Source organism: Perissodus microlepis, chromosome 23, assembly GCF_051167445.1.
Source record: "Perissodus microlepis isolate ML-2025 ecotype Zambia chromosome 23, ASM5116744v1, whole genome shotgun sequence".
Taxonomy (NCBI): domain Eukaryota; kingdom Metazoa; phylum Chordata; class Actinopteri; order Cichliformes; family Cichlidae; genus Perissodus; species Perissodus microlepis.
In genome coordinates this window covers 3,695,711-3,709,889 of record NC_140482.1, presented here as the reverse complement: position 1 = coordinate 3,709,889, position 14,179 = coordinate 3,695,711, and the positions used below count along the sequence as shown (strand labels likewise).

Here is a 14,179-nt window from a genome sequence, read left to right as displayed (position 1 = left end):
ATACTTCTTGTATTTTGTAATCAGAAATAAATCTGTGTTTTGAGTTAGTCCTGCCTCTGAGAGTCTGCATTTTGGGTCCCCAATCCTGCCTGCTTCACACTGCCTTTGACATTGTGGGTTGAGCAGCTTTTAACTATCTGGGTTGCTCCCATCAAAAACTTCCTTGACAATCCCCAGCACCTCATTCTGTGACTGACTCTTTTTGGTATTGTTTTCTGAGTGGAAGTCGACCTCCCTGGACGTGGCTGCAGGAGGAAAATTGAGACGGATAATCTGAATGGTAACAAAAGAGCCCGGAAAGACTTCTGAAGAGATTCAAGGTGAACTTCATGCTCAAGGAACATCCGTGTCAGATCACACCATCCATCGTTGTTTGAGCCAAAGTGGACTACATGGGAGATGACCAAGGAGGACACCATTACTGAAAACAAACAATAAAAAAGCCAGACTGGAATATGCCAACCTACATGTTGACAAGCCACAAAGCTTCTGAGAGAAAGTCCTATGGAAGCATGAGACAAAAATGGAACTTTTTGCCAAGGCACATCGGGTCTATGTTCACAGACTTTGCTGCATCTGGCACAGTGTCTTGAATCTGTGCAGGGTACAAAGAAATCTCAAGACTATCAAGGGATTCTAGAGAGAAATGTGCTGGCCAGTGTCAGAAAGCTTGGTCTCAGTCGCAGTCATGGGTCTTACAACAGGACAATGACCCAAAACAGACAGAAACCCCCAAGAATGGCTAAGAGGAAAACAGGACTGTTCTAAAGTGGCCTTCTATGAGCCCTGACATCAATCCTATTGAGCATCTTTGGAAGGAGCCGAAACATGCTGTCTGGAAAAGGCGCCCTTCAAACCGGAAACAACTGGAGCAGTTTGCTCATGAAGAGTGGGCCAAAATACCTGCTGAGAGGTGCAGAAGTCTCATTGACAGTTACAGGAATCGTTTGATTGCAGCGATTGTCTCAAAAGGTTGTGCAACAAAATATTAAGTTGTGGGTACCATCATTTTTGTCCAGGCCTGTTCTATGCATTTATTTTTTAAGTAATTCTGTTGAAGCGTGGAACGCTGAACACTGTGGCAATGCTCACAGGTACTAGTGAGACAGCTATTCAGGTGAAAGAGATTAGATAGGTTCCTCCGGCTTATCTCTCAATACATCTGAGGGAGGGCAAAAGGACTTTACATACAGCCTTTTATGATCAAAGTTATATAGAGTGACATACCAGAGTTTATCTGTACAGTGTGTGATTTTGCTAATAGTTAATTATTCTTAAATCTAATCAGAATATGATAGAATAAATGGTAAATGGCCTGTATTTGTAAAGCGCTTTACACATTCAGTCATCCACACATTCACACACTAAATAGATCTAATCAAAATGTAATCAATAAAGTTAGAATCACCACAATGAAATGTTTCTGATACCAGAGTTCTGATCTTTTGTCTGTGTGTGTGAATGCAAACAAACGCTGTTGTGACAGTGATGTTCACTGTTCTGATGGTGTATATGTATCAATCTATCAATCGTTTGTTGTAAGATTCAGATAATTGTTTATTAAAAGTGAGACATTTTAAATGAGAATAAGAAAGAAAAGTATTTCTTTGTGCCCCCCTCTCCCTGTTAATGCCCTACCTGCCCCCCTGGCAACACTTTGCTAGATCCGCCCCTGCACAGTTACCAGCTGTCAGCTACTTAGAAAAGGATCCTGGTGTTATTTGTCTCTCAGAAACAGTTCATAACTTCAACTCATTCATGTCACCTAAAAGGTAAACCTGTTTCTCCATCACCTGTTCAGCTCTGATGGTTCAGTAAGGACATCTCCTGGTTTCATCTTCATGTTTCCCTCTCACCACATATCCAAACAGATATCATGACCAGCAGCTTTACAGCTGTGGCTCCAGCAAACATCAGCTGATACTAGAAAGTAATATTAAATAAATTCTAACAACAGCTGATCAAGCTTAAACGTGCTGCTGTTGTTTACCGCGACATCCGCTGGTTTCCTCTTTGCAAAGTGGGAGATAAACAAACAAGAGAGAAAAGCCGATCAGCTGATCATTGATCAGTTTCATGATTGAAGTAGAAACAGGAGAGGGAGGGGAGAGAATGAGAGGAGAGGCAGCTGTGCAGCAAAGACAGAATAACTCCATCTTTGTGTCTTTTTCATTGTAGCTGAAGTCCGGGACAAACTGTGTCTCTTTTCAGCTCAATACGAAACGCGTAATATTTTCTCTGAATACGAGACGATTCCGTCTTTTTACGGGACGGTTGAAAACTCTACTAACTAACCTTATGAACAAAATAAAGTTCACTATCAGTAACACCACAGCACCCACCCAGCTGTAGAAACTCCGTCATGCTAGCTAGCACACAGTACGAGTTATTGTAACTGACGGTAAAAAGTCAGCACAACGAAAATAAACTCCACCTAAACTTGGTTTATATCTGACCAGATAGACTGCAGGTCATAACTTCTTACCTGAAGTTCAGTTCACCTGACACTCGGACCGGCGGCCGCCTCGGGTCTCTGCTCCTCCTGCCTCCCCTTTCCCTCCTCCACCTGCTGGCCTCCACCACTTGCTAATGTTATTGAATCTGTGGAAGCTCCGCGATGCCACCACACGAAGTAACGAATAACGAGCCTATCTAAATCCCAGTAACGACTAACGCGTTCCTGATTTTGGCATAATAACTAGTTACCGTGCTCGTTACCACAATAATAACGTAGTTACTGTAACGCGTTACTTAATAACGCCTTAGTCCCAACACTGCACACGACAGACAGAGACACAGACGCAGACTCATAAGCAGGCATAATGACATCATGGACAGACGGGGGGGACATGGAAGGAGGGACCAGGACAGGCACAGAACAGAAACCTAATAATGGGATACCTAATCAGAATAACAAAAGCACAAAGAAACACAAAACACTGAGTCGGCAGACTCAGGACCATGACAGTGTGTACTTCTGTGCTGGTACTGTTTGTGTTAACTGAGAACGTAACAATGGCACAACGCCCACATCTTGTCTGAGGCGGACAAGCTTTTAGTGTATGGTCAGAATGACCAAGCAAACATTTAGGGAATGTCTGACTTTACCATGTATGATTTAATATAAGGAACCATATAGAGTATATTGTGTTTGAACCACAGACCCATGAAGAGAACAAGTATTCCTATGTAACTGAGTTAAAACATAATCATATTGGAATCATGATATTCATATGGGGTTGCGTTAAAAGGAAGTATTGAGAGATCATACAATCATAAAGAGAAACGGTGTATTCATGTCATGTCAAGTATATAAATATATGATTACGCTGAAAAAAATCATTTGAATCTATATGTGACTGAGCTAGTGAGAGCTGTTTGTTTGAGGGCCTTTCTGTTCATTGGGTTAAGATCAGCGAGTGACTTGACCATTCAAGAATATTCCACTTCTTTGCTTTAATAAACTGCTGGTTACCACTCGTAATATTGTAGCAAATTCTTAGATGTTTTTCTGTTTTCGCAGCTCGAGGATGGCTTGTGTTGCCTGCATGGGGAGCTCCTTTGACTGCATGTTGTTAGTTTACAGCAACATTTTACAAATGCAAGCACCACACCTCAAATCAACTCCAGGACTTTTATCTGCTTAATTGACAATTGACATAACAAAGGAGCTGCCCACTCCTGCCCATAAAATGGCCTTTGAGTCAACTGTCCAGTTAATTTTCGTCCCTTTAAAAAGAGGCCCAAACCGCTGATCCAATTCGAATGTGGATGAACGCTGAGAGTCTGCACATTATGTCCATGAGAAATGTAACCAGAGTAATAAGATGATTTAAATGAAGTAATCTGTGACCTGGTAGGTGAAAAATCAGAGAGAAAGAGTGTAACAGGGTGTGGCTGGACATCAGGTGATTGGATGTCAATAAAGTTGATGCCAGATGTCATCTCGGCACATGTGACGTCTAGAAAGGACGTCTAAGAGTGACTGGAAACAAAGCATATTTTACAGTCAGAGCTGTTCTCCTTTTCTTGCACTGACTGCTATGTTATGCCCTTTAGATGGCAGAGTGACCACACAACAAATGGCTTCCACAGGAAATGGCCTCCGTAAGTCAGCTCATGTCTTGTTTATGCCTGCTGGGTGGGGTAACTTTGTTTGATTAATAAGTATATGTTCCTTTTCCCCCTTGACCTTTTTCCTGTGTGTGTACACTGGAACATCTGATTCATTTTAAACAGTTCATTCTTGTCACTCTAATTTTAGAAAGATAATCAAAGAACACAAATGATACAAATGTGAGTAGAATATCTGCTTAATATTTGATTCACAGATGAAACAAACTAAATCGTATTTTGTTAAACCTGACTTAAATGAAATGTTCTTTTTTTAAATTCACATTTAAGATGCATATTAATCTTTTTTGTTTAGCATATCTATTCAGTAGTAGATGTCTAGACGGTGTCATAACGCTTTGGATGTGTAATGGAACTTCACATTAGCCTGTCAGAAACTTGAAATTAAAATTAAACATGGCATGTTTGCATTTAAATTTCTTCGAACCATGCTTTATTTTTTTTTATTTGTGATGACTGTCTCTTTTACACAGGTAGTCAGGGGGATGATAACCTCCAGGCCATGCTGGTGGGGGCGATGATGAGGAAAATTAAGTCTCGTAACTGGAAGAAGCAGCGATATTTCAAGCTGGAGGATGACTTCATGACCATCTGGTACCAGTCTAAGAAGACTGGCAATGTCCGCTCCACATGTAAGAGAACAGTTATAATTAAAGAACCAAAATGACCTAATAGACCCGATCCAACAGTGGGCGTTTTACTTACAAGTATATGTGTGTGCGGGTCACAAGTTCTTGGCATTAAGCAGGCTGACAATCTGGCACAATCTGGGTAATACACAGGTTTGAAACCATTTTCTCACTGCTTCCCTGTCTGTTGTGAACATGTCATCCATGCATCCACCATGCCAAATTTTCATCATTTTCACCAAGCAGGATTTGATTTTCATCAATTGTTCATTTTGCTGTTTTAGTTTTTGATTGTTTTTTGTCTTGTCTTTGTTTTCTCTAGTTTTTTTTGTTTTAAATAATATGATATTTGCAAAATTTCATGTGAGCAATATTGTTTTGTTTTGTTTTTTGCTTCACTTTTATGTCTAAAACCTCCTAAATTCCATTTTCTTTGTTCCTAGTTTCTGTGAATGATGTGGAAGCAGTTCGAGAGGGGCACCAGAGTGAGGTCCTCCTCAGTATTGCAGATGAGTTCCCACCTGACAGATGCTTCACATTGGTCTTTCGCGGTCGCAGGGGCAATTTGGACCTGGTGGCCGAGTCAGCTGAGGAAGCACAGTCCTGGATATGGGGCATGAGGAAACTGATTGAGAATGTGGAAAACATGGGTGAGAGGGAGAAACTCGATCAGTATCCTTCACTCAGTTTACATGCATATGCGGTCAACCTAACTATATATAAAGAATTTGTGTTGGGTGTCCATTACATCACATTACATTTTTCAGTAATACAGTAATGTAATGAGTTACTGTACTAAACTCAGTAATCTTATAATCACATTTGCATGTCAGATAGAAAGAGAAAAAAACAAACATATCTTCTTCTTCCTGCAGACATGTGCTACTCTTTTGTGTGCAGGGAGGAGAACTATAGTGCCGGGTCTACAACGTTTGGGGAGTGGAGATTTGGGGTTTATTTTTATTGCATGAAAACACAGTAATAAAGTATGTCAAGGAAAGAAACTGCAGTATACTGCTATCAAAATGTCAGCTCTTTGCAAACATCTGAACAGATAGCAGGCGGACACAAAACTGGCGAAAAACCCAGTGTGATCTTACATGTATGCTGACCTCAGCCAGCAGCCAGTGCTGGATCTTTAGCAGGTAACATGGAAGTGATGAGCAGTCAGGCTTGTTGTACTGTAGCCTTCATTTCTATGTGTACCTGTGGCAATTGCAACAGCAGATCATCTGCCCCCAATTTAAATGTTAGACAAAGATAACACAAGTAAACAAAATGCAGTTTCTAAATGAAGGTGTTTATTATTACGGGGGAAACCCTAAAGGGGAAAAACTCCAAACCTGCATGGCCCGGTGTGAAGTGCCCCTAAACCTAATAACTGGTTGGGCCACCCTTAGCAGCAACAACTGCAATCAAGTGTTTGCAGTAACTGGCAATGAGTCTTTTACAGCGTGATGCAGGAATTTTGGCACACTCATCTTTGTAGAATTGTTGTAATTCAGCCACTTTGGAGGGTTTTCGAGCACAAACCGCCTTTCGAAGTTCATGCCACAGCATCTCAATCAGATTCAGGTCAGGACTTTGACTAGGCCACTCCAAAGTCTTCATTTTGTTGTTCTGAAGCCATTCAGAGGTGGACTTGCTGGATCATTGCTGTAGAACCCAAGTGCACTTCAGCGTGAGGTCATAAACAGATGACCGGACATTCTCCTTTAGGATGTTTTATTTGACAGCAGAATTCATGGTTTCATTTACCACAGAAAGTTTTCCACGTCCTGAGGCAGCAAAACAGCCCCAGACCACCATCACCATTTTTTTACTGTTAATATGATGTTCATTTTCTTAAAAGGTGTGTTACAACTGTGTTACTTTTACCCCAGATATAATGGGGACAAACACCTTCCAAAAAGTTCTGCTTTTGTCCCATCAGTCCAGAGAATATATTCCCAAAAGTCTTGTGGATCATCAAGATGTTTTCTGGCAAAACTGAGGTGAGCCTTTAATGTCCTTATTGGTCAGCAGTAGTTTCTTCTTGACCTGCTCTGACTGCTGCTTTTGATACAGTAGACCAGGGGTCCCCAACTCCGGGCCTCGAGGGCCAGTGTCCTGCAGTTTTTAGATGTGTCCTTGATCCAACACAGCTGATTCAAATGGCTACATTACCTCCTCAACATGTCTTGCAGTTCTCCAGAGGCCTGGGAATGAACTAATCATTTGATTCAGGTGTGTAGACCCAGGGTGAGATCTAAAACCTGCAGGACACCGGCCCTCGAGGCCTGGAGTTGGGGACTCCTGCAGTAGACCATCTCATGTCCCATTTAGAATACCATGTGGGCATCAAAGGTACAGCTTTTGAGTGGTTCAGGAGAGAACTTTCTCAGTCCACTTTGGTGACTCTGTATCTTCCTCAGCCTCTCTGGCATGTGGTGTCCCACAAGGAGTCCTTCCGGTGCCTTTTGGCAAGCTGGAACAGGTGGCCTGTTTCAAACTTATGATTCTTTCTGACAGTCTTGTCATCGCCATAGTATTATTCATATACTGAAGAGTACTACTCCATTTCTCTTCATATTTACACCATGGAAGTACTTGAATCCACCTTCAATGCTCCCGGCTTTGCTTTACCTGTACTACTACATCGTCACACATAAGATCCCAAACTTATTTTTGTATTTATACCTTCATGCAATTTGCACATCTCTCTTACAAATTATCAGCCTTACTTTTACTGTTTTGAACTAACTTCATTTCTACCTTTCTTTCATTTTTATCACCATCCATCCATCCATTCATCTTCTTCTGCTTATCTGGGCCCAGGTCAGGGGGGCAGCAGCCTAAAAAGAGAAGCCCAGACCTCCCTCTCCCCGGCCACCTCCTCCAAGAGATATAATCTCTCCAGCATGTCCTGGGTTTGCCCCGGGGCTTTCTCCTGGTTGGACATGCCCAGAACACCTCACCCAGGAGGCATCCTTTTCAAATGCCCAAACCACCTTTTCAATGTAGAGGAGCAGCAGCTCTACTTTGAGCCCCTCACAGATGGCTGAACTCCTCCTCCTATATCCTATCTCTAAGGGAGAGATCAGCCAAGCTCATTTCTGCCACTTGTATCCATGTTCTCGTTCTTTCGGTCACTGGCCACAGCTCATGACCATAGGTGAGGGTAGGGACATAGATCGACAGGTAAATTGAGAGCTTCGCTTTTACACTCAGTGCTCTCTTTACCACGATGGACCAGTACAGCATCTGCATCACTGCAGCCGCACCACCAATCCATCTCCTGCTCCTGTCACTCGTGAACAAGACCCCAAGATACTGACCCGGAGTGGGGACCCTTTTCCAGCTGAGGACCATGGCCTAAAAATTACAAACAGAATCGGTGACAAAGGGCAGCCCTGGCGGAGTCCATCAACCACCTGAAATGAGTCTGACTTATTGCCGGCTATGTGGACCAAGCTCTTGCAACAGTTGTGTAAGGATTGAATGGCAACGCATAGTCCTGAAGCACCTCCCACAGGACACTCCGAGGGACATGGTTGAATGCCTTCCCCAAATCCACAAACAACATTTAAACTGGTTGGGCAAACTCCTATGCACCCTCAAGTATCCTCAAGAGGATAAAGAGCTGATCCAGTGTTCCACCACCAGGACAAAAAACACATTGTTCCTCCTGTATCCAAGGACTTTCCTTTCCACCACACCAGTCTGCCGATCCAGATGTACCGCCCCTGAGCTCCACACAACACTGAAGAGACATGTCAACCAAGACAGCCCTACAACTTCCAGATCATTTAGGAACTCATCCACCCAAAGGGCCGTGCCACCAAGGAGTTGTTTAACTACCTTAGTGACTTCACCCCTGGAGATAAGCGAGTTGCCCCCCTCGTTCCCAGACTCCACCTCCACGGAAGATGTGCCAGTGGGATTAAGGAGGTCCTCAAAGTATTCCTTCCTACAATTTTCTCAGTCAAAGTCAGCAGCGCTCGACCCGCACTATACACAGTGCAGGTAGAGCACCACTTTCCTTTTCTGAGTCGCCTGACAGTTTGCCAGAATCTCTTCAAGGCAGTCCAAAATTCTTTTCCATGGCTTCTCCAAGCTCCTCCCACACCCAAGTTTTTGCTTCAACCACTGCCTGAGCCACGTTCCGCTTGGCCTGTCAGTATCTATCAGCTGTGTCCAAAGTACAACAGGCTAGCCAAGCCTTCTTCAGCCTGGTGGCTCCCTTCACCTCTGGTGTCCACCATTTGGTTCGGGGGTTACCACCACGACAGACACCAACCACCTTGTGGCCGCAGCTCAGTGCAGTGGCTTAAGCAATAGAGGTACTGTACACACACACACACACACACACACACACACACACACATATATATATATATAGAGAGAGATAGATAGATAGATAGATAGATAGATAGATAGATAGATAGATAGATAGATATACATACTGCACTTTGTCATAGTATAAGCCCTTACCAGGCCCCTGTGACTCTTTTAAGTGTGGTGTTTATTGTGACTTTACTATTTTTATTCTTTGTCATGATGCTGTTAGGCAACAATTTCCCTTGTGAGATCAATAAGGTATCTGTCTGTCTATCTTTACAGTGACCATTGCACCATTACTGTAGCAAAAAAAAGTTTTATTAGAAAGTTCCTTGATTGTTGTACTCAGATGGATTGGTGAATGGTTCAAAAAGGCAGACAAGAACAATGATGGCAGGATGAACTTTAAGGAAGTGCAAGACCTGCTGAAGATGATGAATGTGGACATGAATGAACATCATGCTCACCACCTTTTTACAGTGAGAGACCTGTACTAAATGTGTATACTAACAAAGTATACACATTCCTGTGATTTAAATATTCAGTATTAAGGTTGTTTGGGTTCTGTTGTAATGTTCTTGGTACGAGGATTAGGAGATTATTAAATCCAGTTCTTTGTATTCTTCAACGAACAAGAAAGACACGGCTCAAAGTGGTCTAACTCAAAAGATCTTTAATTTGACATATTCCGGAATATGGAGACTCAGCACACACAGCAACGCCAGCTCAAGTCTCAGGCAAAAACAGGAAGCTTGGTTATTTATATACTTCATCTAGACGTCACACACACTTTAAGTTTCGATCAAACACTCTACTTAGGTTCACGTTCTGCCTGCAGCTCCTATTTTTGCAAAAGCATGCAGTTTCCTGTCAGCCTGCGACCTAGTTTTACACTGAAGTCTGGGCCTCTCATAAAACAATCTAATCAGCAAATAAGCATTAAGAATATATATTTATTTCTCAACAAGATCTTACACTTTGATGCATCTGTCCGCCTAGCTACAGTACACATTTTTTGCCTCTTGTCTCAGATGGCTGATAAGTCCCAATCAGGTACCCTGGAGAATGATGAGTTTGTGCTCTTCTACAAGATGTTGACTCAGCGAGAGGATGTACTGAAGATATTTCAGGAATACTCTGTTGATGGTCAGAAGCTATCCCAAAGCAACCTGGAGGACTTCCTTAGAGAGGAACAGCTTGAGGGGGATGATATCCAACTGCATGCTAAGCAGCTCATTGAGTGCTATGAACCCTCAGACAAAGGTGCACACATTGTAAAGAATACACTGCATCTTGATGTTTTGTTTGAATATAATTTTTATGACATTAGGATCAGTCTATTCCCTCATGAGATTTTATGGTACAGTTAGCATATTACGTTAAAAGACATTGACACCATCTTACTGTCATTCCAGCCAAGCGCATGAATGCCATGACATTTGATGGCTTTTTGATGTACCTCGGCTCAGCTGAAGGCTCCATTTTTAACCCACAGCGGAGGGGGATCTTTCAGGACATGACTCAGCCACTCTGTCATTATTTCATCTCATCGTCCCACAACACCTACCTGATGGAGGACCAGCTCAGAGGACAAAGCAGTGTGGAGGGATACATCAGGTAGTAGTACTGGCTTAAAATTACCATGCTTTCATCAAATTCACCCCAACATTCTTCTAAAATATGTTCACATGAAGACCTGGGGTAGCTAGTGAACCACTCCTAACCAAGCGTGTCTGCAATATGCTAGCTTGTCCAGAGATACTTCTAGAGAGTCGTACCTTGAAAGAGTAGGGGTTTGTAAAATTGCGCAGTAAGCCAAAACATTGTTTGCACACAGCTAATTCATCAGGTTGAGATTTATCAGTTCGTATTCGTAGTCCAGAGTTGGATTATCATCAGTTTTGATCATTTTGGTTTGCTTAAGTCACGCACAGGTAAATACTGGACTAGATCATTAATAATTAAATGCTTTCCTTTGTAATCATTTTTGTATATTTGTAATATTCTTCTTATGTATTTCATGCATGTATTATTTTAAGACAGGTGGGGATTATGTCTCCTCCCCCGCCTCTTCATCATTAATGATCTAGGCCAGTATTTACTTGGGCGTGACTTAACCAATTAACCAATACCAACCTGTTATATGTCAGCTGATTTATCTATGAAGATGTGATTGGTTCATTTGAATTTTTTCTGTTTTCTGAAGCGCACTTCTACTATGTGTTACTATGACCCTGATGAAGGCCACAAGCCGAAACGCGTTGGTCAGTCAAAAAAATTGTTCCTCTTTCCTTTAAGTGTGCTGTCTTTAAGTGTGCTCTGCCACTAAGAGTACAGCTTGGGTGGTTCAGTGGAGTACAGCTTGTTTTTTTTTCTCTCTGGCATACCTCTTTAAGCAGCTGGCCAAGGCTGTGAGTCTTTGGTTGGGAGTTTCCAAGGCTTCAGTTATGAACAGCACTTTTTAGGTACCTCTTTTATCATCGCACCTTTCTACAGATAGTTGGCTAACTTCCCTCCATTATGGCTTGATCTTGGCTTCTTGTCTCCTTCTCCATGGAGGGCACTTCTTCTTGTAGCTGTTCATTTTGGAGCCAGGCCACATCTTCTAGTAGACCTTCAGAGGGTCTTGGTAACTGGACACTTGCTACGGAGAGTCCAGGTTTCTGTTGGAGAACTTGTCCCCTTGGTGCTCAGAAAATAACCGAAAACTGAACATCCTATCACGGGTAATGGGAAATACAGACTCACTCTTGAAGCTCTGGATGCAAAGCAGACAGTGTTTATTTACAGTCCCAAAAAAACGGTCTTAGTGCAATAGTCCAACAGTGCTTTTCTCCAAATTCCCAGTGGTGGTGCAGGTGAGTCTCCCCAGTGGTAATCCTAGCAAGCTTCTTCTCTCCAACCCTCCTCCCCGTACTTTTCCTCCTAAAAGACAAGCGACAACAACAGATGAGCAGGTTAGCCAGCTAAAGCTACATCACCAATAACGAGCACACTTTACTTACGAGTACAATCCAGTGTCGACTGCCATCCGGACACACCGTTACCTCAGCCCAAAATGGGGGCTGATTAGTGACAGCTGGGTTGAAGATTAGGTACAGGTGTGTTGGCTGCTGAGCGGAGACACTTCCGGGTCAGGGGTCGCCACACTCTCACTCTCCCGGAAGCAGACCCAGAGGGCGGGGAGAAGGAAAAAAGGGAGAGACACACACACACAAGCACACCACAAGCCGGTCGTCCAGGGAGGGCCTGAAACAACTTATCATGAACTTTGGGAGGCACAGGCAGGTCCACTCCCCACCTTACAAATGGAGAATGGCTCCACAAACACCATCACCCCGGTAAAGAAGGCCCAGCAGCAGATTCACTTCCTCTGTGTCCTCAGGGAGAATAACCTGTACTGGAAGATGCAACTGGCCTTCTACAACTCCTCAATGGAAAGCGTTCTCTCCTACTGCTATGATGTTTGGTACACAGGGGTCAAACACTGTCAGCAAACACTTTCCTCGCCCACCCCTGCCCACCCACCTCATCAATATGAGCCATGGTCTGAGTAACTCTCATCACTAAGGCCAATCACACACAGACTCTACTCAGACCAAGTCCTTTGCTCTACTTTGCAGCCTGTTCTCCAATGTGTTCCTTTTCTATTGTTTTTAATAGATTCGTCTTGATTGTATATATTTCTCCTGTTTGTTATTTATACCTGCTGTCTTACTATTTATATTTTATTTATCCACAGTTGGTGTGGAGCACCCATAATTTCATTTTACATGTACAATGGAAATAAAGGGCAATTCAATTCAATTCTATTTACGGCACTTAAAACAGAGCAAAGTGGCTTAATGCTTCCCACAACGTCTACTTTTTAAATTTAAATGTAAAATTCTAAATTTTAAAAGTAAGTAGACAATGATTTAATTGATTTCAGAATTTTTTTCTCAATCAATCAATCAATCAATGTTTATTTCTATAGCACATTTAAAAAGGACCAGTGTCCATAAAAGTGCTTCACACAAGTGCCGGGATGCGGGTTACAACAAAAGACAACAAAAACAGTTACAGTTATGTAGCACAAATGCAGACCAGGTGGAAGTCCGAACTAATTTGCTTAAAAGGCTAGATTAAACAAGTGAGTTTTTAAGCGCGATTTAAACGATTGTATAGGTTCTGATGTGCGAATATCGATTGGAGGATCGATACTCTAGTCTTTCGGCGGAGCCTTGGTTGCACTGAGAGCAGTTGGTTAGAGGATCTAAATGCTCTTATGGGGCTATACAAGTCGATGAGGTCAGTGAGGTAACTTGGTGCCAGGTTATTTAAAATTCTAAAAGTATACAAAAGGATTTTAAAAACGATACGGTATTTGATGGGGAGCCAGTGTAGATTGGCTAGAACAGGGGTGATGTGATCATGCCTTCTAGAGCCAGTTAAGAGGTGTGCTGCGGCATTTTGAACTAATTGCAAGTGTTGGAGGAGAGAGAATTGGAGGCCGAAATATAGCGAGTTGCAATAGTCCAATCTAGAACTAATGAAGGTGTGGATAAGCTTTTCAAAGTCTTTATGTGGAATATAGGCTTTGCCTTGGAAATTTGGCATAGCTGCCGGTAACTGTGGGCACTCGCTCGTCTAACTAGACTAGCTTTTCTAACTGGAAAACATTCTTATCACTATACTCCACTGAGTTTAATAAAATAAAGAGAGGGCCTTGACATCATATTATTTTTAAGTGATTATTTCTCATCCATTAAATGTATCAATGAAAATATTAGAATAATACAAGGGATACCATGAAGGATTTGCTAATAGTCTTATTTTGGAAATCAATATTCAATTCAATTCAATTTTATTTATACTGCGCCAAATCACAACAACAGTCGCCTTAAGGCGCTTTATATTGCACAGTAGATCGTACAATAATAGATACAGAGAAAAACCCAACAAACATATGGCCCCTATGAGCAAGCACTTTGGCGACAGTGGGAAGGAAAAACTCCCTTTTAACAGGAAGAAACCTCCGGCAGAACCAGGCTCAGGGAGGGGCGGGGCCATCTGCTGTGATTGGTTGGGGAGAGAGAAGGAAGACAGGATAAAGA

General features: G+C 42.4%; 1 protein-coding gene across 2 annotated transcripts in view; it reads left to right on the top strand.

The window, feature by feature from the left end:
* Positions 1 to 4,082: 4,082 nt before the first annotated feature.
* The window catches only part of plcd4a (phospholipase C, delta 4a), a 43,822-nt gene continuing 33,725 nt past the window's right edge, over positions 4,083 to 14,179 (top strand). For both annotated transcript variants that reach the window (XM_084922244.1, XM_084922243.1), the window contains exons 1-6: positions 4,083 to 4,107; positions 4,608 to 4,766; positions 5,207 to 5,435; positions 9,433 to 9,562; positions 10,115 to 10,346; positions 10,499 to 10,700. In XM_084922244.1, the coding sequence (XP_084778370.1) occupies positions 4,083 to 4,107; positions 4,608 to 4,766; positions 5,207 to 5,435; positions 9,433 to 9,562; positions 10,115 to 10,346; positions 10,499 to 10,700 (977 nt within the window). The remainder of the gene's footprint in view (positions 4,108 to 4,607; positions 4,767 to 5,206; positions 5,436 to 9,432; positions 9,563 to 10,114; positions 10,347 to 10,498; positions 10,701 to 14,179) is intronic.